The sequence below is a fragment of the Rhineura floridana genome, chromosome 3, assembly GCF_030035675.1.
Source record: "Rhineura floridana isolate rRhiFlo1 chromosome 3, rRhiFlo1.hap2, whole genome shotgun sequence".
Classification (NCBI taxonomy): Eukaryota; Metazoa; Chordata; class Lepidosauria; order Squamata; family Rhineuridae; genus Rhineura; species Rhineura floridana.
Window position 1 is genome coordinate 98,585,562 of NC_084482.1, and position 27,442 is coordinate 98,613,003.

Below are 27,442 nucleotides of genomic sequence, written 5' to 3' on the forward strand. Positions count from 1 at the left end.
TACTGGTAAATGCTGAACCAATAAGGGTTTTGTGAAAACAGCCTCACAGTACAAATGTATTGGCTTATGTATCTAACTTCACAAAAGCAAAAGTTTGCATTATTTATATTTTACAATACTCTCTACACTTACCATTTAGCCTTAACAATCTGTATAACAAGTGATCACCTTGGTGGACTGCCATGGTCGGAATGAAGTATTTTCTACAGTGCAGGGATTCATGCTTCTCCTTTTGATGTAAACCATAGTATAATTGACCAATTTTGTCCCATTAGAAAATGCTTCACAAAAATCTCTTCAGCAGATCTTCCTTTGTAGTAGTGAACAGAGAACTTATTTTTAATAACTCAGTGATTCTGTCTCTCTTTCTTCTCTCTCCAAAGCTGAATTGTATCTGATTTTCCAACCCTGAATTTTTTTCATCAATTACTCTTAGAGGTGACATGATCCAGTGATCAAGACCAGAAATTATAGGGACAATAAATATCCATAGAAGGTTAATATGTAATCTTGCACAATCTCAAAAACTCAGTACAGACAAATTAGTCCATCGTAGTTTTTTCCACTGTAAGAGGAGAATGGTTATGACATATGAGCATCGAAAGAACATTATTGCCAAATTTTGTCCTGCACAGAAATGTAGTGGCAAATTCAGAACTGCAGGGTCTCTTCATGATAGTCACACCACTTCCCCTCACTCGCTTGCTTGCTGTCCATCATCAGCATCACCACATTCCTCAGTCCTTCCCACTTACTCCTCCTTCCACAACATGAGACCTTGCTAGCAGCCAATCAGCATGAAAGGGAAGTTGTTAGCTACTGATAAGAGACTTCTCAGTGGCTGACTCACTCCTTTTCATTCTCATTGGCTCCAATCAGCAGGAAAGGACAAGGAAGCAAGTCAGAAGACATTTCTCAGTTACTCCCTGTTCATGCTGATTGCTCAAGGATGCTGGAGACATAGGGTCCCTGCTTCCTAAAAAGTAAAGGGTCTAAGACCCCCTGAGATCCCATACAACTACACCCCTGGTCCTGCATAACAGAGCAATCCAAAGCTCAGATCTGCCATTCTGGATGGGGTCTGGAAGGGAAAGAGTTGTTCCTCTGTCCAGCCTTGCCTTGTTCTGCCAGTGACAGGAGCCCCAATGTGCCTACCCAAGTGGAAGTTACTGTTGGTGGGATCCTCACTGGTGATAGCCAGCAGAAACCCTGGAAATGGGGTGTTTGGGGGTGGGAAAGAGCAGTGCTGAACCCCCAGCTGCTCATGCTGCAGTCACATGAAAGCAACAGGCTCTAACTGGACCTCTTTGCTGCACCAACCTGGGAGTTGGCACAGCAAGGGAAATATTTTTCCCCTGCCCCTCCTTTTTCCCTGGCCAGCATGGGTGGTGGGGCTGTGGTGCAGCGGTGGCTCTGCCACTCCATCAAGCTCTCTCTGGTGAAGACTAGTGCCCATTGAGGCTAGAAGGGCAGGAGGCAGGGAGCCCTTACAGTAGGTGGAGTCAGAGCCCAAAGACAGGAAAAACTAATTCTGTTTTTGTCGTCATCCTTCTTTCTGCTTAGTTCCACAAAGGCAACACTGAGACATAAGGAGGTGGAGGAAGCTGACAACCAATGCCACCCCTAGGCTGGTTATAAGTAAGGAGGGAGGGAGGCCAGGGCAGACTGAACTTGCTAATGACCAGCCTCCACTTAGCTCTGCCAATGCTGGCTAGGGGTGTGGATTGTCTAGCATAGTGGCACAGACTGGAGTGTTACAGAGAGAGAAAGAGAACAGCTTTTGACATTCATTGAAATGTGGCTTATGGGTTACTTGTAGTTATAAAAATTCTGTGGAGAGGAAAATACCCTATTAACACATGTACACAAGTAATAATAATAATAATAAATAATAAATTTAATTTCTTCGTCGCCTATCTGGCCAATGGCCACTCTAGGCGACTTACAAAATTATTAAAATACAATTAATAAAATACAGTAATACAATAAAAACAATAGATCTACAACAACAATATTAAAACTGGGTAGGAGGCATTACAATTATATCGATTAACCCTCCCCGGATACCCCGAAGGCCTGCTGAAAAAGCCAGGTCTTTAAGACTTTCCGAAATACATTTAGGGAAGAGGCATGCCGGAGATCTTGTGGGAGGGAGTTCCAAAGAGTGGGGGCCGCCACTGAGAATGCCCTCTCTCTTGTACCCGCCAATCTGGCTGTTTTTGTTGGCGGGATTGAGAGAAGGCCCTGTGTGGCCGATCTTGTCAGGCGGCATAATTGGTGGCGTTGAAGGCGCTCTGTGAAATAAACTGGGCCGAAACCGTATAGGGATTTAAAGGTCAATACCAACACCTTGAATTGGGCTCGGAAAACAACTGGAAGCCAGTGTAGGTCGAACAACACTGGTGTGATGTGATCTCGGCGGCGACTATTCGTAAGTAGTCGAGCCGCCGCATTTTGTATCAGTTGTAATTTCCGGACCGTTTTCAAGGGTAACCCCACGTAGAGCGCATTACAGTAGTCCAAACGAGAGGTGATCAGGGCGTGTACCACCAGTGGGAGCTGATGAACAGGAAGGTAGGGTTGCAGCCTTCGTATGAGGTGTAGTTGGTACCAGGCTGCCCGGCTCACTGCCGAAATCTGAGCCTCCATGGACAGCCTGGAATCAAGCACAACCCCGAGGCTGCGGACCTGGTCCTTTAGGGGTAAGCTCACCCCATTGAACTTCAGGTCAATGTCACCCACCCTTCTCTTGTCCCCCACAAGTAGTACCTCGGTCTTATCAGGGTTCAACTTCAGCTTGTTCCTTCCCATCCATCCACTCACGGATTCCAGGCAGTTGGACAAGGTCTCCACAGCCAACTCTGGTGAAGATTTAAACGAGAGATAGAGCTCAGTGTCATCTGCATATTGATGACACTGCAGCCCAAATCTCCTGATGATTGCTCCCAGCGGCTTCATATAGATGTTAAATAGCATGGGAGAGAGGATAGAGCCCTGTGGCACACCACAATTGAGAGGCCAAGGGTCTGATACCTCCTCCCCCAACGCTACCTGTTGGTACCTGTCGGAGAGAAAGGAATGGAACCACTGTAATACAGTGCCTCCAATTCCCAATCCCTCCAGGCGAAGCAGAAGGATACTGTGGTCGACAGTATCAAAAGCCGCTGAGAGATCGAGGAGGACAAGAAAGGTGGATTCTCCCCTATCTAATGCCCTCCTCAAATCATCAACCAGAGCGACCAAGGCTGTTTCAGTTCCATGACCAGTCCTGAAACCCGATTGGTATGGATCCAAATAATCCATTTCATCCAAGTGTGCTGACAACTGGCTGGCCACCACTCGCTCAATGACCTTGCCCAGAAATGGTAGATTCGAAATTGGGCGGAAGTTATCGAACACTTGGGGATCCAAGGAGGGCTTCTTTAAGATGGGCTTTACAATTGCCTCCTTGAAGGCTGATGGCATCACACCCTCTTTCAAGGATGCGTTTACCACCGCTTTGATCCCCTCGCCCAATTTCTCTCTGCAGCTCACAAGGAGCCACGAAGGGCAAGGATCAGTAAGACAAGTGGTTGGCTTCACAGATGAAAGCACCTTGTCCACTTCCTCAGAAGGGAGAAGCCGAAACCGATCCCAATTTACCGGCTTGCAACTGGCCAACTCTGGTTCATCGACTGTGACTACTACTATTAAATGGTTACATACATCTGGCCTGTTTTTTTAGTATTCGTCTTTTAGTGGGGTGAAACAGGAAGCACTTTTAGGAATTTTGTGTTGCTGTGTTTTTATGTATTTGGTTTTTAACTAATTATCAAATTGTTTTGTTTTTTATGGATTTATAAGTGCTTTGAGACATCTTGTGGAAAGTGATGAATAATATAAATAATTCTATTACATTCAAAATGGATTTTGTGTTTAACAAATAGTATCTAATCTCACCTTAAAGAGGACAATGTGAACAGGCTCACAGTGTATGGCTCTCAACTCTCAACTGGTCAAAGGATTACACTAGGCCAGGCCTCCTTAGTTAGGATATTAATACCAGTTGGTTCTTAATCTGTTTGCTTTGGATGTAGTGGTTTTATGATGATTGAACTGTATAGGTGTTGGTTTTTATTGTAATTTTTACATTGTGTTGTATACCACTTTGTGATTTTTAAATGCAAAGCAGGATAAAAAAACCGTATTTAAATACACAAATATTGTTGGCACCTCAATGGATGCACTACACAAGCAAAGAAGATGCCGAGTCATCATCTGCATTGCTTGATTAACCTTTTTTGTCTTCCTTGGGTAACCACTTGGGTTGCTTGCATTGTCGGGCTGGCTCTGGAAACAATGACCTAAGTAAAAAAATGCCTCCCGTGCAGTCTTTGGGATGTGGCCCTCAGGGCCTTCTCTCAGATCAGATAGTCATTCAGCAAGAACTGATAATGATCAGAATAGTGAGAGGGTCATTTCTATGAACACCAAAGCTTTTGAATAGCTTGTGTAACGTAGTGGATGACAACAGACTGAGTTGTGTGAATATTGTGAACAAACAGTGAAGCCTCTGCTTTAAATCTTCCATGAGCTCTCTCAGACTAAGGCTGCTATCTTACTATTTATTCCTAACTACCTGGGAGAATGTCCCATTGAACTCATGGAGGCTTACTTCTTCTGAGCAGACGTGTGAGATTGCTCTACAAGCGACCCTCCAGATATTTTTGGATCTCACCTCCCATCAGCACCAGCCAATGGTCAAGGATGATGGGAGTTGTGATCTAACCGGTCGCGGAAGGCTAACTTACGTCTAGGCAAGCCACTTTCTCTCACAGCTCTATAGTGTCCTATCAGCAAGATAGGGGATGATAATATCAGTCTGCTTACAGGATTGTTCTACATATTTTTTAAATTACATTTATATCCCACCTTTCCTCCAAGGAGCTCAAGGAGGCATACACAGTTCTCCCCCTCTCCGTTTTATCCTCACAACAGCCCTGTGAGGTAGATTAGGTTGTAAGCAGCTCTGCGGCAATATATAGGAAGTGCGTTGAAAGCCTTAACTCACTATATTGATGCTATAGCATCGTTTTTATTGTTTGTGTTTACGTAGCTTTTCTTTACAAAAACAAAACCTTTCCAAATCCGCCTGAAAAACGTAGTGACCCAATCAAGTAAAAGACTACAATTCCCAGCATCCCTCCCATGGAATGCCGGGCAGCTGCAATTAGCCAATTTCGCCTTTCCCTTTCCACTCTGCGGTGGTGGTGGGGGCGCTCTCCGCCTAGAGGGGTTCGGTGCCGAGGTTGTGTTTGACGAGCGAGCGGCCCGATTTCCCCAGCGCCTCGTAGCACCGCAGTGCCGAAGGCGAAGGCGGCGTCCCGCGTTCTCCCCAGCCTGCGAGGGGGAGTTTCCAGGAAGTGGCCATATTGGATTCATTCAGTGTCATCAATCCAGGGAGGAGAGCAGGTTCCCGGCAAGGCGGCTTCCTAGATCCCGAGGAGGAACCCTTTCGCCCGTTGGCCCCTGGATCTCCGCCGGCATGGCTGCCACGGACTTGGATCGCTTTTCCGTGAGTAGCAACATCGGGCTCGTCTGCGGCAAAGAGGGCAGAGGAGCGCACGCTCCATATAGCCGAGCAGGGGAAGGGTGACGCGTTAGAAACCTCAGCTAGGTGGGTGGGTGGAGGAGGAACGGGCGCGCCCACGGGAAGTGTAGAGACCCCTCTCTGCCCGTGCGCGGGGCTGCCCGTGCGCCTTGTTCTGTAGCAGGTCGGACGCGCAGGAGACTAGCTTGCTTCAACGATCTCCTGTGCAAGGGTGTCGCCTTCTTTCGCAAAAGAGCCTGCGCGCCTCTGCACACTCAGGAGGGCAGGCTACTTGTCACTTTCGTATTCCCAGCACCACCGAAAAACAGCAACACGCGTTGGTGACAGTGGTCGGGAGGTGGCTTATGCCCTTCTGTTCGGGAAAGGCTAGGACTGGAGGGGAGGAACTCGCCTTCAGCCATTGCGACTCGGTGCCATCAAAGGGGGAGCGCTGGGGACTAAGGCTGCATTTCTAACCCTACTTACGCGGGAGTAAGCCCCAATGAACCCAGTGGGGCTTGCTTTTGAGTAGGCACGGGTAGAATGGCAGCCTCAGGAAAACTGCTCCAGGAATTTTGTATATGTACACTGTGCACCAAGGCTGTGACCGCTTTTGTCTATGTGGCCTGAACCCCGAGGGGTGGACCGCTGGGCGGGAGGGTGTGTGTGTTGAGGCAGACCCAGCAACCTTCTCCATCCGCCCCAGCTGTAGGGAAGCTGCACGTTCCAGCGGACTTTTGCCCTCCCCTGCAGTATTTCTTGAGGCTCTGCGGCAGGAGACCTGCGGCTGGGCTTCAGCAGTGGCCGCTGCAGTCGCAATCCTAGGCATACTTGCAGCCGAGTCCTATGCCCAGTGACACGAACTCGATCCCGTTGCGTTCAGAGGGGCTCACTTCCAAGCAATTCTCCTTGGGAAGGGGTATTATGCTTTTAATCCAGGGTGCCGAACCTGTGACCCTCCAGATTTATTATTATTTACTCCAGACTCCCATCAGCTCCTCTAGCTTGGCCAATGATCACAGCTAATGGGAGCTGAAGTTCAACTATGTTCCCCATCCCTGGTTTAATACTTCCTTGGTGGGGAAATCAGATTATCAGCAGAAACATTACGCACATATTTGATTGCAAATATATTGCTGTTCCTTGTGATTACATATGCAACATGAAACTTGGCAGAGCTGTTCTATAGAAAGGGGCAGAATGACTGGGGCTGAAGCTAGCTTTTCTCTTTGGTACTTCAGTAATGAGGAGGAGTCCTGACTATGTGCTTGAATTTGTCCTTTGTACTGAGGCTAACTGGCTTCTTCCTATTGACACAAGTTAATATGAGTCTGGATAGGCTTGGCTTGTTTTGGAAGTCCCATTTCTCCCATTGATACTGCTGATGGCACTGGTGGAGCATGAGTCCTTGTATATCATGTTATCTTGGGATGAGAGTATGAAAACATAGTTCAGATAATATTAGCTTCAGCCCTTGATTGATTGATTGATTGTACCTATATACTGCCCCATAGCTGAAGCTCCCGGTTTACAGTATTATTAGCTTTGAATTCCCCAAGTAGTTCCCACAAGTTTGTGATGTGCAAGAGAAGACTTTGTGCAACTTGCATGAATGGAATTTGATGTCCATGGTGAATTTGTAATCAGTTCATGCTGTCTCTTTCTGACACTTTCTAATCTAGCTCTGTGAAAGGGTGGGGCATCTCTTCTTCCACAGAAGTTTTGGATGCTCTGGTTTTATGTGTGCATTACCATGCTTACTAAAACAAACAACTATTTTTTTGTTCAGAATAATTTTTTTAAGCTGATTGTCAAACTTCTGTGTGTGCTATTATTCATGTCTAGAACACAGCCAGTGTTTTGTTTGAGCTACCAGATGTCTTTGGCCACTGCAAATCCTTAATTGTGTAAATGTTGGCATCTAAACAGAACAGAAGCCAAGGGATGGCTTTCGAAGCCAGCACTGTGGGTGTCTCTGAATGGCAAAATCATTTAAAGGTTGATTTGCACATTTATAAAGCACAAACTGAAACTGTGCCTTGCTGTATGTTTGAAATGTCAGATGGAAAGTGTGCTGTATCTTTATGTTGGTTCTGAAGGAACCTCCTGTTGAGAAGAATTGGAATATTATATATACAGTATACAGCTGCTTACATATACATTGTGTATAAATAATTGTATACATTGTATAATCTCATTGCACTCAGTCAAAGGCACTCTGAAACAATCTGATACTGCCTGACATTGTGTGGTTTCTGACTGCTTAATTAAAATGTTTCCTGGCCACCTGCACATTTTATTTATTTATTTCTTGTGTCGAACCCTATGTCAAAAGACAAATGGAATTCTGAGCTGTGAAAGGACCTAACACTGCTTTGGTTTAAGGAAGCCGCACAAATAGGAACTTGGATTTCAGCATTTAGCTTCTGTGTTGGGCTTTTCTGAAGAATCAAGTTCTTTAAGCGGATCTAGGCAACAGAGATTGCTATCCAGAGATGTCTTCCTCCTAGCGCAACAGCTGTTCCACTAGTGAGAGCTTTGTTCTGAGTGTAGGGCAACATTCAAATCCAGTGAGTATTTTGTACTTGCAAAAAATGTTGCACAACTCCTAGTGCAACTGCTACTCTGTGAGAGTTAAGCTTGTGCACTGCTGCTTGCACAGTAATGTCAGCTCTCAAACTTCTTGCACTGTTACGTTGGCTCTCACCTTATGCAAAAATCTCTCTAAGGTGGTGGTAGTGAATCCTGAGCTTTAGTTTACGGTGCTGGTGGATCTGAACTCTGTTTTGGTTACAAAGCCAAATCAATTGCTACTTTAGGGAGTTTGTTACATTGACTAGTTCACACATACTTCTTTTCAGCAGTTACTCTATGGCTATGTCCCCCTGTGATCAGTGCTTGTATTTTTCAGTTTTTTCAAATATTAAGTTTTCTCCCCACTGAAATTGCTCCTAAGTGACTGACAATGTTATATGACTGACAAGATTTGTTGATGTGAACTGAAGTTGATAGTCTGCATTGTGGTCTCCATATATCAACGCCTGGTATTTCTTGGGGATATTGGGTTTTTGTGGATTTTGGGGCTGGAGCAACAAGCCTACCTGCCAGCAAGGATGTCTGAGCAATATGGCTCATACAGCCAATTCCAGTAGACTTCTGCAGTGGCAAAGGAGATGATTGCAATTATACTCTAGTAGTTGATGACCCAAGGGGAAAAATGAACAAAGGGACAGGCACTGCAATGGGTGCTCAAGTGAAATTTACAATGGAAATGGTGTCCATACACAAGATGTGCCAAAGAGACAAACACCCCAGTCCAGTACACTGAGCTAAATGGTGATACCTATCTGTGCAGGAGGTTGTTAAGCATATTAGGACCTTATATGGAGTTCTGGTGTGGGGGCAGGCAAGAGTGCAATGGGAGAGTAGAGACTACAGCAAAAGCACAGTTCTAATGGATGAAGCAGCCTGAATGAATAGGGTTGATTCAGGGTAGAGACACAGCTTGAGTGTTGTTGTTTTTAATTCACTTCAAAGAGATTTTGCAACTGATTAGCAGGTCAACCCGTTCTGCTCCAGGTGTGGCCAATGGAAACTCTTTGCTGCAGGCAACCAGAGTGCTCACAGCCTCAGATCCTCCTGAATGGCGTGTAAAACATCATATGATGAGCATAAGTGAACTTCATTTTGGGAGCTACATTGGGCCATGTATGTGCAAAGAAATGTGTGTGTGTGTTTCACACTGTTGGTGGTAACCTGCTTGCAGTTTGCAAAAGACAATGTTTGACGCAGTCCACAGAGGAGAACAATCCAAAGTGATGACAAAAGACTGAAGTTATGATATGCATGATAATAAAATGCTTCTCTTGGGGACATAATGGCAGCGAGAGCAAAACTCAGTGCCGGAACAGACCTGTTCAAGTGCACAGAGCCACATTGCGTGCCTTGTAGTCCCTGCAGGGTGGACTCTCCCTCCACCCATCATAATTATGATGGCATCTCACTAGTTAAAGCATAAGCACCAAATAATATGGCAATGCTGATTTTTCTTTTGAGGGGGTAACTTTTAAAGCATTGAAGTGTTGAAATCACATGCATGTAGGCATTGCAATAATTGGAATAAAAATAAACTGGGTTGGGGGGTTGCAGGTTTGTAGCCAGCCTAAAATGCTGGGGAGGGGTTACAAAAAATTGGGGAGGGGGAGGAAAAATTATGTAATTTATTTTTTTTTATTTTTGTAAAAAAAATTAGTGGGAGAGAAAATTTTAGGGAAGGGGAAGCCCTGGCCCACTCCTGGCTATGGATTTGGGGGTTTGTTAAAATAGCAAACTCAAATCATTTGTATTCCAGTCCTGTGTTGATGCCTTGAAACATTGCCAAAAGTGTGCTCTCAGTGGTTACTGTGTTTCTATTGAGAGTAATTAGCTCAGAGGAAAATAGTTCCTGTTTGAACCATTCAGTGCGGAAAATAAACAAAAAAGTAAGTGGTACTTAGGCTTTTGTTCTTGTGGTGTCAAAATCTAAAACGTCATTTACATTAGGTGAATAGTGCAGGCAATGTATGCTGTATAATTGCTACCATAAGCTGAGCTGGGACCTGTGTAGGTGTAAAGCAGCCATTGGTAGCAGCGTTCAAAAGCTTGTGCTAGCTGTAAAGTTCTTTGGAAGGAATTACAATAACGGAAACTCATTATTATTTTTTGTATTTGGAATAGCTTAACTTCCAAAGCTAAAGTTGTAATAGTTTGAATTATTATTATTATTATTATTATTATTATTATATTGTATTTGTATACTGCCCCATAGCCAAAGCTCTCTGGGTGGTTTACAACAATTAAAAACATTTATATATACAAATATACAAATTTAAATATACAAATTTAAAAACATATTTTTAAAAAGCAATTTAAAAACACATGCTAAAATGCCTGGGAGAAGAGGAAAGTCTTGACCTGGCACCGAAAAGATAAGTGTTGGCGCCAGGTGCACCTCATCAGGTAGATCATTCCATAATTTGGGGGGCACCACTGAGAAGGCTCTCTTCCTTGTTGCCAACTAGCATAATATACATAAATCGCTTCCCCCCCCCCAGGTTTGGCTGCATCTCTCTTTGTCTCATGTATCCCCCCTCAAATCTCTGAACAAAAATGTTCAGCTCTGGGACCCGTTCAAGTATTAATTCTGTGGAGACCTCTGAGCCCTGTCTTAATTTCAGACCCTTGTCCAGCTCTCACTATGGGCAGAATGTAGTGTATGAAGTGAACTGGGCTGTAACCCACTTACCTGAGTGCAGCAAATTTCTAGCCAGTTTGTCCCTGGAAAATAGAATGTGGATAATCCCCACCCCACTTGTTATGTAAGATTTTTCTAGAGTCTCAGTGTGTTCTGTCTGTATGTGACCTTAATGCTGGCCTCTGGAAGAGCAGATCAATGCTAATTTAATTAGTGATGTAGCCAAACTGAACATCCATCCTTGTGCATCCATGAAACTCACTAGGTGGCCCTGAGCAAGTCAGTCTCAACTTAATCCATCCTAAAGGGTTATTGGGAGGATGAAATATAAATCTGTGTCCAAAAGTGATATAGAAATGGTTGCTTTATTTATTTTTTTACATCCCAGGGCTGGTAACTGATATTTGCCATATAGCTCAGTGCCCATGAAGTTATATAATACCTATTAAATGGAATCTAAGGCTGCATTCTTATGGATCTTTGGAAGCAAGGCCCATTGACCTCCATGGGAGTCTCAACCAATTAAGGATGCATACAATTGGGCTGCACATTACTTTGGCGTCTGGATGCTGAATGCTTTGTAAAGGTACCAAAAGGAGGGCAAAGAGTGATTTTAAATAGTTGATTTGATGCTCATAAAATATGGTTAAGTAACCTCTTCACAACTGCACACCTACTCTGACACAAGGAGAATTGCAGTGCAATCCTGCGTGTGTCTACACAGATGTAAACCCTATTGAATTCAATGGGACTTGCTTCCCAGGTAAGTGTGTGTATAACTACAGCCTCAGGTTTTCACATTGTGAATATTTTCATCTTTATTACCATAGTTGGTTTAAAAGTCTGTTTTCGTCTGAAACCTGGGATCCATAGTTTGGTGGGTTATGGTTAGTTGGAAACTTCTTGCTTGTCACAGAGTGCAAAGGAGTGTAGAGGTGGCATGATGACAGAGTGCATGACCAAACGGCTTTTGCATACCTTGGCTTATTCAAGCTGATTGTCAGGACCAGGCCATTGTTACTTCATGTGGGAGTTCTGAGCTTCATTTTTAAGTGTTAGTAGTGGTCACTGAATTCTAAGCGGCTGGAAGAACATATGATCCCCAAAACACCAGGCCCTCTGCAGAAACCTTGCATGACCTCAAAACAACTATCACATGGAATCTTGAAGAAAGAAGCCTAAATTTCACATGGAAATCCATTAGTTAAGGTCCTCATTATTCATTCACTTAGGGCTGAAAGTGTGGGCTGCATGTATTAAAAATAATTGTAATTTAAGGTGATATGAACATTCTGCCTGGTAGTTATCTGAAACTAATCTTTCTGTCCACTGTTGGAGGCAGTATGCTTCTGAATACCAGTTGCTGGAATTGCAAGAGAGGAGAGTGCTCTTGCACTCAGGTTCTGCTTGCAGATTGGTCACTGTGAGAACAGGACTAGGTGAGCCATTGGCCTGATCCAGCAGGTCCTTCTTATGTTCTTGTCTTGGTACATTTCTCCTTAAAATCTTCTGATAATCTTGAAGCTTGATGGGAGCAACTAGGAGCAGAAAAGTTCTCTTTGGCCAGGGTTCAGCAGCTTGTATCTGAGCTGTGCTCTGTAGTGCTGTAGGTGGACTCCGGGATGTGTGGAAACCCAATCTTTCTGAGCATGTGCAAAGTGTCTTGCTGTCATACTGGGGAATTGGGGGGTGTCTGTGTACGGAAGGCAGAGCTGCTTTTGTTTTTCCTTCTTACATCAGGATCCTATTATGCATTATTTGCTATGAGACAGCTATCTTGTATGTGTGACATCTGCGAATATGAGTGTTGGGTTGAACATCCTTATTAAACATGTCACTCTTGCTTGTCAACTGTTGACATTTTTAAACCTCCACTGCACATTAGATTGTGTGGGTTAGGGTTTGCTCTTCATTTTGCTTGGAAAGCTGCCATCACTTCCCAAACTATGTTTAAAACAAGCCAAGGCCTCTCTCCTCTCCCTCCCCGCCAATTGCTAAACACAAAAATATCACTGAAGGAACTCTTATAAGAAGCTGACAACTGATGTTGGACATTGTGGGAAGCTGGGCTTGTTATGTAGACCCCCAACCCTTTCTCCAATGCTAATGGTTTTATGCGTTGCCTCAGCTGCTGAGGTTTGATGTCAAGCTTTTAAGATGATGGGGTGTTCTTGGCAAATAAAGCAGTTAGAAAAACATTTCAGAAATGTTACCAATAACTGAGGCAACAGTGTGGGAACAGGTCATGTGTTTCTCTCATTTCATAACAGACCGCAACTGTGAAATATTCTGTGGAGCACTGCTGTGGGAAAATTGATGGCTGTGATTTCCCTTTGAATTGCCTTGGAACTGGCTTGTGACGCTTCCTTCCTCGCAAAAGAGAGAGGGCAAAAAATTCCTTTGTGGAAAGGAGTTGAGCCAGAGCCCATTGGGTGTTCTAAGAGGGCTGTGCACTTGGATTCCCCCTTCCCCCCCCCATGGCTTATTTTCTCCTCCTTAGCCCCTGTGAGTGTGCTTGTGTCTTCAGGAAGACTGTCAGGGTGACATATACTGAAATTGGCAAAACAGTAATATATAAAATCACAGTGAAGGCAGACGGAGAACCATCAACCCAGCAGTAAAAATTCAGCGCAGCTGATAAACCTGATGCTAAAGCCTGCTTGCATGCCACACTTGGGCTGCCTGGACAAATACAGATCTCTTTGCCAAGCACTAGGATGGCAGGAGTTTCCCTGCTGAAGGTATTCAGTAGGAAGGGTGCCATGCCCCCAAAGAGCCTGCACCCCAATTGCCATCCATCTAATTCCATTTGGAGGGCAAACACCTTCCCTGCAGGGATCTTTGGCTGAGAGAAGATGTGTCTCTCCTCAAAGGGTAGGGATGGGGTCTTTTCTCCAGATGTTGCATGGTGCTTGGAGTGCCTTCTCCAAAGGGCAGCATTAGTGCAGGGGTTGACTGGGACAGATGGGAGCTGTACTCCAAAACATCTGGATGTCACTAGGGTGGTGAAGGCTGTTCTACCCTTTTCCTGAGCAGGGAGTTGGAGCACAGGCAAGGATCATCCCTGCAGTTGCAGTGCACCTTCCAGGTTCTCTTGGAACCTCAGTGTGACTGCAAGGATTATAATCTGCTTGCTTCCTCTCTCCAAAGTTGGAAGTAATAGTGGGGAGAGTTTGGGGCCCATCATGTTTACCACTGCTTGAGTGAATTTTTGGTCTTGTGTCCCCTGCTTCCCTTGCATGGTGATCCTGACTCAAGATGCACATTGTCTGAATCTGAATTGCTATGTTTTATTTATTTTATTCATTCAAATATGTTTGTATCCCACACTGTAACTTTGAAGATTTCTCAGAACTGCTTACAAAAAAACTATTGGGATTAAAATGTAAACCATCAGAATATAACACAGGGAGTTATTAAAACCACATAACCTGTGTCCGGGAGGGCTTACTCCCAGGTAACTTGGGATATGGAAATGGAAAATGGGCTTCCTTCAAGTCGATCCCGACTTATGGTGACTCTATGAATAGGCTGTTCATGGTAAGCGGTATTCAGAGGTGGTTTTACCATTGCCTTCCTCTGAGGCTGAGAGGCAGTGACTGGCCCAAGGTCATCCAGTGAGCTTCATGGTTGTGGGGATTCGAACCCTGGTCTCCCAGGTCATAGTCCAACACTCTAACCACTACACCACACTGGCTCTCACTTGGGATATGATTGCAGCCTTAAATTATTGATACAGGATACAGATAGAACTTTTTCTTAGACCAGAATTCAAGGTATTTATTTTTCTAGTGCAGATTTTCTAAACCTGTGTTTGGGCCCAAACTTGAGCGAACAGGATTTGAAGGGCAAGGCCACTCGTCCCCATTAACACTAGCGTTATGTAATGGATAGCATTTCAGACTTGGACCTGGGGAGTCCCGTTTCTGTGTCCCCACTTGACTGTGTTGCTTGCTTTCACCCACCATTTTTGTCTGACCTCTCCTACAGAGAAAGCTGTACGGATACAAAAGATAGGGCAACCCTTGCAACACTGCCCTGAATGTCTTGAAAGATGAACGTTGAACCAAGATGAGAGATAAATATTGATCCACAGGTCTAGGGTGCAATATCTAAATGTCCAAGCGTTTGTCCTAGAGTTTTAAATGAACACCAACACCAGGACGTCTTCAGCTATTGAATATGTATTAGCATATTCTGTTGTTAAAGAGCTTTAAGACTGGTGGTGAAGAGTGATTTTAATTCCTCCAAGTGTTTGGCTGAGCCATGGCTTGCTAATGGCGCTGACTCTGGCCTTTCATTTTTTAAACCAGACACTGTTTATCTTTTTCAGTATGTACTTGTTTGGGGAGTGGAATTCTTGTGCTGCTGAAATCATGAACTTTCTCATCCTTAAGGTCACCCTGGAGGAAATGTCTTTCATTTTTGTGTTTTGTGGTTTCCCTCTGTTCTTCAGTGACTTCTCCAAGGCCCAATTGGTGTTTGCAGGGGTGTGTTCTGTGCAATAGCAATAGAGGCTCAATGAATTTGGTATACCTGTGCCACTTAAGGCTGCAGGTGGGACAGCTCCCAGGATAGCCTCCTCCAAATTAAAAAAAAATCAAGGAAAAAATTGCTGAAATAATCTTCTCCTTTCCATGCTATTTTTCTAAGTACATTATTCCCTGCCTCCCACCCCCATAGAGGAGTAGTTGTATTGCCTCACTGGAATGTTGAAGGGACACAGGCCGGACACGGATTTACCATTTCAGTGAGAACTAGACCAGAGCAAACCCTGCTTTCCCTCCCTTCCCACATTAGGCAGCAACAGATGAGAAAAACCTGGTGAGTACAGCATTCTTTCAGTTTGTGAAGGGTGGGGGAGCATCATTCCTAAAGCCTTACCCGTCTGTATAAATACTTCGGTGGCTATTCTTGCAATGTGCACACATTGACAGGGGTTAGAGTTTTGACCTCAACTGTTTGAGTTTGGCTCATATGTCTGGTACAGAGAAGGGAGGAGGTAACACAGTTTTGATCTATCAGGTTTTACCATGAATGATTCTAGAAAGTATTTGAGATGATTTGGGGGGGGGCAGGAGCAGGGAATTGTTGGAAAAATATTATTCGGGCAACAGATCTTATAGAGATGTTAATTTTGAGCCAAGGGGATGTAGCAATTGGCTTTATGTTGCAATGGTCAAAATGTGAACAAATCCCAAGATTAAGAGAACCCCATATAAAAGTCAAAAATGTGCATGTAGTTTTGAATTGCCCTATTCACAATGAATTTGTCAGGACTGCTTTACTGTCCTTCACTGGGGGGGTGTCCTCTGACCCTTGGGAACACCTTCTTGAGGGACAGCTCCAGTGCCATACACAGCCCTTCAGATCCCATTGAAACTGTGTCCCACAAATTTAGCGTCTGTCCTTTGTTTAGTTAAGATTATAATGCAAAATACCACAGGGTTTTTAAATACTTAAGGTGTAAGGTAAGCCAAGCATGGCCAATTGAATACAAAGATGAGTTTGTATTTTGGTGGAGTTTTGGTGTATACAATTGTGTCTGTCTTATTGTCAAAGATGGGTGTTTTTGAAATTAATACCTCACCAAATGCGCTCTGTGTGTGTGTGTGTGTGTGTGTGTGTGTGTGTGAGTGAGTGTGTGTGAGTGTGTGAGTGTGTGAGTGTGTGAGTGAGTGTGTGAGTGAGTGTGTGAGTGTGTGTGTGAGTGTGTGTGAGTGTGTGTGTGAGTGTGTGTGAGTGAGTGTGAGTGAGAGTGTGAGTGAGAGTGAGTGAGAGTGAGTGAGAGTGAGTGAGTGTGAGTGAGTGAGAGTGAGTGAGTGTGAGTGAGTGAGAGTGAGTGAGTGTGAGAGAGAGAGAGAGAGAGTGTGTGTGTGTGTGTGGTGTGTGTGTGTGTGTGTGAGAGAGAGAGATTAACTCTTTGCTGTCATAAATTGAGCAACTGGGAAGGTGTGTGCACATGTGATCAACTCTTCGTTGTCATGAATAGGCTGGGCAACTGGGAGAACATGTGTTTCTAGACTAAGCAGCTATGTCTTTCACAACTTAAGTTTTTAATATCTTGATCATCTTTCAGCAATGACGATGTCAGGGATTGAGCAATCCACCACATACCTAGGGAAAGATAAGTGAAGTATTGTTTGAGCTTTAAGGCAAGTCCACAGCAGCGTTTAGATAAAGAAGATCAAATGTAAGATCAGTGTGCTTGGTAAGAGTCATAATGCACTGAATAGCCTTCCATACATTTACTTGGGCTGTTGAGGAGAATGCATTTTATCCCACAAGAGAATCCAGTTTTGAATTCCTGGCTTTGTATTGTCAGCATTGCAGAAGAGCTTCTCAAAAGAGAGAGTAGCGTTGTTCATAAAGCTCTTGCTCTGATAAGCGCAAGCAAAGATTTCTCTCTTGATGTTTCCTGCTGTGACAGTTATAGCAGAATATGAGGACTGAGTTTTATCTTGTTTAAAAAAAAAAAAACCTTTAAAGGAGAAGGAAACTGCTAACTAATGGATAAGAAGTTGTGGGCCCAACAAAGTGGTTGATTCTCTTCACTTTCCTAATGAACTAACTTTTTGCAATTTACATGCCTATAGGTAAAGGCGCAAGAGCTTGATGATATTGTTGGTATGCTCTCTGGAGGGTGGAGTCTGAGAATTCAGTGAACATCTTGCCCTGAAGCTCAGTTTCCCCATTTGGGAAGCAGTTTGCTATAGAAGTGCCTGAAGTTGCAGAGCTAGAGCTTGAGACATTTTGCTACTCTGCACTATATGTCAGCAAAAGCAGCATCCCAGCAAAGTTGTGTTGTTCAAAAGATTCTTCCTCCCGCATTCCTCATCTGTATTCTGGGATCTTAACTACAGTTTACAAGTGATGGAACTCAAGAGAAGGTGATCCTTCTGGTATTTTTTCTAATCCGCCCAAGTTGGCTACCATGTTGCTCAAGACAGATGCAGCCTGGATTTTTGATGCCTGAAAGCATTTGTTCCTAAATAATGGTAGAAGTGCTTGTTTAAATAACTTCTTGTGGTGACTTTTTTTTAAAAAAAAGTCATTATTCATGGTTGATCGCTACCTGGCTGCTGTCAAAAGTGTTTTGCTGCATGAACAGAATGGAAACTTACTTCTCACAGAAATGGTACACCTGTCTCTGAGCTGTATCACTTCAAAGAACAGGTGGCAGCTCACTTAACAGAAAGTTCCTCCATACAGAAATAGTCATCATCGTCATCATCCAGGGCTGTGTCTTCTGGATATGCCAGTTTTCCATTTTCAGGTGTGGAGGAGCAAAGGAGCATACATAATTTGTAGAGCAACTGCAGGCATTCCTGAATAAGACTGATTATCTAGATCCATCTCAATCTGGATTCAGACCTGGTTTCGGAACAAAATAATCCTTGGTCGCCCTGTTGGATGACCTTTATTGTGTGAGAGAGAGGAGAGATGTGACCCTGCTACTTCTGCTCAGTCTCTTAGTGGCATTTGATACCATTGACCGTGATATCCTCCTGGACCGACTCAGTGGGATGGGTATTGGAGGCACTGCATTACAGTGGTTCCTCTCTTACCTTCAGGGTCGTGTCCAGAGAGTAACACTGGGTGAGTGTTCCTCAGCCCCCTGGCACTTGTGCTATGGGTTTCTGCAGGGTAATATTATCTCCCCAGTGCTATTTAACATCTGTATGAAGCTGTTGTGAGTGGTCATTAGAAGTTTTGGAGCGAGGCGTCAGCAGTATACTGATGACACACAGCTCTGTTTCTCTATAACATCTGAATCAGGAGAGGCTGTGAACAATCTGGATTGGTGTCTGAATGTTGTAGTGGACTGCGTGAGGGCCAATAAAATGTGCTTGAATCCTGGGAAGATGGAGGCTGTTTGGGTAGGTGGTTCCCATGTCCGGGATATAGGCAAGTTACCTGTTCTGGGTGGGGTTATGCTCCCTCTGAAGGAGCAGGTCTGTAGGGGTACTTGTCATGGCCCCTTCAGAGGACCCATCAGACGAGGATGACTCGGGAGTAACAGCAGCAGACCCAGAAGGAGAAACGGAGGAAACTCCTGAGAACCCAGCTCCTTCTCCCCCTCAGCTGCAGAGCACCCCAGGCACAGCTGAAGCCCTTCAGCCAGACACAGACAGTGAACAGGATACTCCCCCCTCACCTGCAGAACGTAGACAACACAAGGTCAGGCACAAGAGGGGCAGGCCTGTCCACTTAAGGCCAAAACGCTGATGGTTCACACCTGCTGACAAACCTGCTCCTTAAAAGACAAACCTTGGTGTCAGCTTGTGCTGACTACGAACTGTCAGCTCTGCACCGAGACAGCAGTGCAGGCGGGGGCTGGAAATTCCTGGGTATTTACCAGGGCGGGATAGTCCTTAGCTGGCAGCTTGGTCGTAAATCTGCCAGGCTAACAAGGATGAAGCGTGATAAGGGCAAGGCCCTTTCCAAGCTTACGTGCCAAGCCAGAAGGCCAGAAGTCCAGAAGTGAGGTCAGTAGAGGTCCGGGTTCAATTGCTAAGGGGTCAGTCTGAGATAAGGTTCAGGGAATCTGGAAACACACGAAGCCACACCTGACGTAGTCAGCAACAAGCTGAAGCCAAGGTTTGTCTTTTAAGGAGCAGGTTTGTCAGCAGGTGTGAGCCATCAGCATTTTGGCCTTAAGTGGACAGGCCTGCCCCTCTTGTGCCTGACCTTGTGTTGTCTACGTTCTGCAGGTGAGGGGGGAGTATCCTGTTCACTGTCTGCGTCTGGCTGAAGGGCTTCAGCTGTGCCTGGGGTGCTCTGCAGCTGAGGGGGAGAAGGAGCTGGGTTCTCAGGAGTTTCCTCCGTTTCTCCTTCTGGGTCTGCTGCTGTTACTCCAGAGTCATCCTCGTCTGATGAGTCCTCCAAAGGGGCCATGACAGTCCTCCTGGATTCATCTTTGTCTCTAGAGGCCCAAGTCTCTTCTGTGAATAGGAGTGCCTTTTATCTGCTTTGTCTGGTTCATCAGCTATAGCATTTCCTGGACAGGATTAGCCTGACCTCTGTAGTCCATGCATTGTAACCTTGAGGCTGGATTACTGCATTGTGCTCTATATGGGGCTGCGCTTGGTCCTTGTTCAGAAGCTTCAGCTGATGTAAAATGCGGTGGCCAGACTACTGATGGAAACATGTGACCCTGCTCTTAAAACATCTGCACTGGCTGCCCATTCAGTACAGAGCCAGGTTCAAGTTCCTTGTATTAATTTACAAAGCCCTGAACGACTTAAGTCCAGGGTATTTTAGGGACCGCCTGAACCCTTATATCCCAGCTCAATCACTGAGATCATTAACAGGAGTGGCTCTTGTCATCCCCCAAGTTGGCGAGGCTCATTTAACATCAACACGAAATTGAACTTTCAGTGTCATCAGCCCAGTTCTCTGTAATGCTCTGCCAACAGAGATTCAGCAGGCCCCTTCTGTTTTAACATTTAAATACCTTCTGAAAACTTTTCTGTTCCTCCAGTCTAGTCTTAGGCAGGTAATTAAGAATGTGTCTTTTTGCAATAGTTGACCTTTGTTTTTATTGTCTTTTTAATGTTTTTATTGTAGGGTTGTTTTTTTACTTCTTGTAAACTGCTTTGATATTTTTAAATGAGATAATGGTAAACAAATACATTTATAAATAAAATGAATAAATAAATGCAGGAATTTATCAAGTGGTATGTTCTTTTAATGTGTTGCAAAGCCTGCCCACAGTGAAAGTATTTCTGTATTTAACAAGTGGGTTACCAAGACTGCTTCCAGATTTTTTGGTATTTTACACGAGGGATATAAAACATAGCCAAATTTTCGGCTTGTGGATTAAAGTACTCAATCACTGTAGTGCAACAAACACACACAGAGATACATACCCATGGGCTGTTTATAGTTTGGAAAGTGATGAGGCAATGCATTGAAAAGTGTGGCATGAATGAATTATTAATGGGTAGATGTGGAAATACCCCACATGCAAATTAGGATGAATGCTCATTGTCATAACCACCCCATAAACAAATAGGAACAAATGCTCAATAAAGACTGGACAATGGGTTGTGTCCAGTGCTCCCCACATGTAGTTCCACCACCTCAACTGATCCCTCTCTTCTATCTGCTCACCCACAAAATCTGACGAGGAAGAGAAAGCTCTGTTGTATGCATAGAAGTCCATTGCACCAGCGGAGTTACAGCGGTGGATATGGCCCATAGTCTAACCACTGCAGAAGCAAATCAGGATGAATGCCGACTACAAAGGTTGTTTGGTGGAGACCCCTAGTGGACTGGTCTCCTCATGTCTTCTGAGGATTTAAAGAACAAGAGAGCTGCTCATTTTTGTTAGTTTCTTTGGGAATGCCTCAGATGTTTGGCCAACTATTGTTCGCAGAAATATGGGTGGGTAGATGTGGAACAAGGTCTGGAGGAAGTATAAATACCTCTAGAAAGTGTTCACATAAACAAGGCTTGAGACGTGGAAAAATGTGCTATGTAGTGATCAGATCTGGCATTGGGTTGTGTTCAAGCTATTGAACAAGTTGCTGTAATATCTTTAGTGGACCAGTGAGCAGTTTGCCAGTGTGAAGGTCACATTGGCAATTCATTGTGAGCCAGAGGGCTGTAGCTAATTAGCCTATGTAGTTGCATGCAGCCAATATAACTGCTTCCTCTAGGCCACCCAAAAATTCATTCGGAGCTGCATGCAACAGTCATTCTCTTTAGACATTTTTCTCCTTTGCTGACCTACACTCCTTTTTGTGAAACAATTCTCAAATGACTGTTCTTTCTCCACACACACACACACCCATCCTGGCTTGGATTATGATGTGACTACTTGATGAAGTGAGAGTATCTTTGCCCAGTTGTTGGACAATATAGCCAATTTATTCTTCTTTCCCATGTCTTACTCTTTTATCAGGGTCTGAATTATACCACCAAGCCACAGAATGGGATAGTTTTGTAAGCTGTTAAAACCTTTCTTTCAGGAAGCAAAGAAAATGTATTTAAATCAATGCCATTCATTTGGAACATAATCAGGGTGTTTTAAACGATGTGCCCCTGTTGCCACAAGGAAATGCAGAGTGGCTGAAGTTGTTTCTGTCCTGCTTTACAGATGATGTGGGCCTGTGGAAGTCTGTAATTTCCCACTGGGCATATGGTTTTTCCAGTGTCTGGAAGTGGTGCTCAAATTCTTTGCTTACAGGCCCAACCTTTACAGACTTTTTCATATTAAAAGATGGAAACTTGCTTCCCCTGGTGTCCTTGGCTGGTATGACAGAGTGCTTTCACTTTCTGGTACTCAGATTAGTATGCATGAGGTTTGTTATGAAAAATACTTATAATGAAAACCTAGTGGTACATTAAAGCAGGAATATAGTAGATTGGGATCTACTGTTAGATCTTGAGGTAGGGGTTGCAGAAAATCAGCAAGAGTTTCTGATTTCCAATTGACTTAGCAACAGCGACATTGTCCACCTGATAGGAAGAAAATTAACCAGGAGTAGATTTTTATTTTTTTTTTGTATGGGAATGACTGTGAGCTTGATTCAGTTCTGATGTTGAAAAATCAATTCCTAGGTTCAGAGTGTAGTCAGAGCTGTTCTTTAATTTTAACTGTGGGTCTTTTGCACCTGACTAGTCTGAAGGCTTCCCAACCCCTGCATTTTACGGCATCCTATATTCCTTTATAAAAGCCTGCGGACAGTGAATGTGCTTGCTTCGCAGCCAGTCCTGAACATCATATACATATCGATACTGGTAGGCTTCTTTCACTAAAAATGTGTGTGTGCTCCCCCAGCCTCTGGAATGTAGCCTAACAAGTCCATGATCCTTGATTAGGGCCAGGGCATCCACCCCTCCCCTATGGGTTCCCTCCTGCTCACGGGTTGTGCTTGCAGTGGTAGTGGTCTTTCTGCATTTGTAGCAAGTCAAGAGCTGGATCATTGTCTTTAAAAACCATATACTAATATGCCCATGATTGCACTCCACTGAAAGTATATTGCATTGATACGAGATGCTTGTTTCTTCAACAAGGCAAAATGAGAGAAGGTTTTACGGAAGTGGAGCTGAGCTGTAACATATGACTTGCCACAGTTTTCTTGATCCTAGAACTGGAGCCCACGCTGGCAATTCATGCCAACAATTTGGTGTTCTGAATATTCTTCCCTGCAGTTGCACTCTAATTGGGCACCTTGGGTGACATTAACCAGGTCACAGACTTCCTACTGGTGATTTATTTTTAAAGTAATCAATGGATCCCATAGAGGTGCAACATCTCAGAGTCATTTTAGTGTGCATTATAACATTTGAATTTACAACTAATTTTTACTTTAAAAGCAACAGACATAGCTCTTCTATTAAAAAAGAAAATAAACATATTCGGTATGCTTTTCTTTCACTGTGTGTGTGCGCTCTTTATCGTCACTGGGTGGAATGTTTTGTTTGGCCACTCCTTGACAAAATCGTCTGCAGCTATGCAATAGTACAGTACAGCATAATTTAAATAATGAGATTAGATCCTGATCTTCACATGGGCAGTGTTTAGCAGATGAACGGAAAGGAGAATAGGTTTAACATATAAAAACATAAAACAGTGTTTTAGGTCATGCACCCTAAATTTAGAGTAACTGTTAAGACAGAGATCCAGGCATTGTACTTAAGAACTTTATATTATCTATAGATTTGGCTACAGCAGAGATGGCTCACTCCTGATGATTCCTTTGCCATTGTGCTGATGGGGCAATCCTTTGCTGTTACATCATTGCCAGGAATTTAAAAAACAACAGCAACAGGGGAGTGTTACCTGACTGTGTGTTGCAGGTTTTCTGTTTCACACATCCTCTGGGACCATCCCTGGCATAGGTGTGTCATCATTAGTATCTGTCACTGAGGCTGCTGGCAGCAGAAATCTATTTGAACTGGTTGATCAAGCAGAAAATAAAACATTTTGACCCACCATTGCACATCAAGGGATGAAGTCTGATGAAGTAGGGTAACATCACAGTGTATGAGCCTGTGTGCTGTAGTAGCTGGAGCATTGGACTAGGACTGGGAAGACCCTGTTCATATACCCACTCCATCATGAAGCTCACTAGGTGACCTTGGGCCAATCGCTTCCTCTGCGTCTAAACTATTCACAGGGTTTTTGTGAGGCTAAATGGGTGGAGAAGAACCCTTTTAAGCCACCTTAAGCTCTGTGGAAGAAAAGTGGGTTGTAAAATAAATAATGGTTATGGAGCAGCACGGTACAGGATTGCCTTGTAGCAACTGTAACACTGTGAGGGTTGCAAGCTGCATTTTCAAATATATATAGTAGAATTTGGCAATGTCAGCTGCACTTTAAGAAGGATGCAGACAAACTGGAACAGGTTCAGAGGAGGGCAACAAGGATGACAGGAACTGGGGATTGGAAACAAAGCCCTATGAGGAGAGACTGAAAGAACAGGGCATGTTTAGCCTTGAGAAGAGAAGACTGAGGGGAGATATGATAGCTTGAAAGTATTTGAAAGGTTGCCACACAGAGGAGGGCCAGGATCTCTTCTTGATCGTCCCAGAGTGCAGGATACAGAATACTGGGCTCAAGTTACAAGAAGCCAGATTTCGACTGAACATCAGGAAAAACTTCCTGTTAGAACGGTACAACAATGGAACCAATTACCTAGGGAGGTTGTGGGCTTTCCAGTGCTAGAGGCACTCAAGAGGCAGCTGGACAGCCATCTGTCGGGTATGCTTTAAGTTGGATTCCTGCATTGAGCAAGGGGTTGGACTTGATGGTTTTCTAGGCCCTTTCCAACTCTACTGTTCTGTGATTCTGTGATGCTAAGTTCTGTTGCATGCTGTGTTGGCAGTAAGCCTCTTCAGCATGTTTGGGCTCTATGCTACATATGGGGAGCAATCATAGCTCGGTAGTAGATTATCATATTCAGTCCCTGACGTTGGTCACCCTGATGGATGACCTTTATCGGGAGAAGGACAGGGGGAGTGCAACCCTGTTATTCTTTCTTGATCCCTTGGCGGGTTTTGATACAAGTGACCATGGTATCCTTCTGAACCGACTTGGTGAGATGAGTATTAGAGTCACTGTTTTACAATGGTTCTGATCCTATCTCCAGGATCGGTTTCAGATAATAGCATTGGGTGATTGTCTTTTGGCCCCCTGGCAATTGTGCTGTGGGGTGCTGCAAGGTACCATCTTGTCCCCCATGCTGTTTAACATCTAAATGAAGCCCTTGGGAGCAGTTGTCAGGTGATTTGGGGTGATGTATCAGCAGTACACTGATAATATCCAGCTCTATATCTGTGTAACATCTGAACTGGGAGAGGCCATGCAAGCCCTGGACCAGTGACTGGACTTGGTGGTGGGCTGAATCCTAGCAAGATGGAGGCACTGTGGGTTGGTGGTTACCGAGTTCATATAATTAGTCAGTTGCCTGCTTTGGATGGGGTTGTACTCCCTCTGAAAGAGCAGGTTCGTTGTCTGGGGGGTGCTCCTGGATTCATATTTGTCACTAGAGGCCTAGGTGACCTCAGTGGCTAGGAGTGACTTTTACCAGCTTCAGCCATTTCTGGACCAGTATAGTCTGACCACTGTTACCCATGCACTGGTAATCTCCAGGCTGGATTACTGTAATGTGCTCTATGTAGGGCTGCCCTTGAGGTTTGTCCAGAAGCTGCAGCTGGTGCAAAACGCAGTGACATGACTGCTCACTAAGGCAGGGTATTGTCACCATGTTACCCCACTGCTGAAAGAATTGCACTGGCTGCCCATTAGCTACTGGGCTAAGTTCAAGGTTCTGGTTCTGGTCTACAAAGCTCTACAGAGCTTGTGTCCAGGATATCTGAAAGATCGTCTTACCCCTTATATACCCAGTCAATCACTATGCTCTGCAGGTGAGGGCCTCCTGCAGCTATCATTTTATCAGGAGGTCCGTTCTGCACAACACAAGAAGCGGATCTTTCGTGTATTTTATTTTATTTATTTTTTATTTATTTTATTACATTTTTAGACCGCCCTATAGCAATAAGCTCCCAGGGCGGTGTACAGCATAATAAAACAGGTTAAAATACAAGTGGATGTAGATACACAATAAAACATAATTAAAAATTTTCAATTTTAAATTCAAATTTTTAAATTTTTAAAATTTTTAAAATGCCTGGGCGAAGAGGTAGGTCTTTACCTGGCGCAGAAAAGATAACAAAGAAGGCGCCAGGCGTATCTCATCAGGGAGGGCGTTCCATAGTTCGGGGGCCACCACTGAGAAGGCCCTAGCTCTAGTTATCGTTCTCCGTGCCTCCCTATGCGTTGGGACACGGAGAAGGGCCTTCGACGTCGAGCGCAGCGACCGGGTAGGTACATAGCGGGAGAGGCGTTCCGCCAGGTATTGCGGTCCGATGCCGTTAAGGGCTTTATAGGTAAGAACCAACACTTTGAATCTGGCCCGGAAACATATTGGTAGCCAGTGCAGCTGGGCCAGGACAGGTGTTATATGATCAAATTTTTTTGTCCCAGTAAGAACTCTGGCCGCAGCATTCTGCACCAGCTGAAGTTTCCGAACCGTCTTCAGAGGTAACCCTACGTAGAGTGCATTACAGTAGTCCAATCTAGAGGTTACCAGAGCATGGATAACTGTGGCAAGGTTCTCCCTATCCAGGTAGGGTCGTAGTTGGGCTACCAGCCGAAGCTGGTAGAACGCATTCCGTGCCACCGAGGCTACTTGAGCCTCCAGTGACAGGAGCGGATCTAATAAGACCCCCAAACTACGGACCTGTTCCTTTAGGGGGAGTGTAACCCCATCTAGGGCAGGTCGGACATCAACCATCTGAGCAGAGAGCCCCCCCACCAACAGCATCTCAGTCTTGTCAGGATTGAGTCTCAGTTTATTAGCTCTCATCCAGTCCATTATCGCGGCCAGGCAGCGGTTTAGTACATTAACAGCCTCACCTGAAGAAGATGAAAAGGAGAAGTAGAGCTGCGTATCATCAGCATATTGCTGGAAACGCACTCCAAATCTCCTAATGACCTCGCCCAGCGGCTTCATATAGATATTAAAGAGCATGGGGGACAGAACTGAACCCTGTGGGACCCCATATTGGAGTATCCAGGGACTCGAGTAATGCTCCCCAAGCACCAACTTCTGGAGACGATTCTTGAGGTAGGAGCACAGCCACCGCCAAGCAGTGCCTCCAACTCCTAAGTCTGCAAGACGTCCCAGAAGGATACCATGGTCGATGGTATCAAAAGCCGCTGAGAGATCAAGGAGAACCAACAGAGTTACACTCCCTCTGTCTTTCTCCCGACAGAGGTCATCATACAGGGCGACCAAGGCTGTTTCTGTACCAAACCCCGGCCGAAAGCCCGATTGACATGGATCCAGATAATCAGTTTCATCCAAGAGAGCCTGGAGCTGGTGAGCGACCACACGCTCTAAAACCTTGCCCAGGAACGGAACATTTGCTACCGGTCTATAGTTGTCAAGATTTTCAGTGTCCAAGGAGGGTTTCTTTAGGAGCGGTCTCACCACTGCCTGTTTCAGGCAGGGTGGTACCACTCCCTCTCGTAAAGAGGCATTGTAGTGGTACCTACCCTTTGGAATTCCCTCCCTTTAAATATCAGACAGAGAGCCAGTGTGGTGTAGCGGTTAGAGTGTTGG

General features: G+C 44.6%; 1 protein-coding gene across 4 annotated transcripts in view; it reads left to right on the forward strand.

The window, feature by feature from the left end:
* The first annotated feature begins 5,214 nt into the window (after nt 1-5,214).
* SEPTIN8 (septin 8) overlaps nt 5,215-27,442 on the forward strand; it is a 67,808-nt gene continuing 45,580 nt past the window's right edge. For 2 of the 4 annotated variants that reach the window (XM_061617044.1, XM_061617045.1), the window contains exon 1: nt 5,215-5,554. In XM_061617044.1, the coding sequence (XP_061473028.1) occupies nt 5,525-5,554 (30 nt within the window). In that variant the 5' untranslated portion in view covers nt 5,215-5,524. Of the gene's footprint in view, nt 5,555-15,541; nt 15,627-19,192; nt 19,292-27,442 lie in introns of those variants that run through there. The other 2 variants (XM_061617048.1, XM_061617047.1) reach the window with 2 other exon arrangements.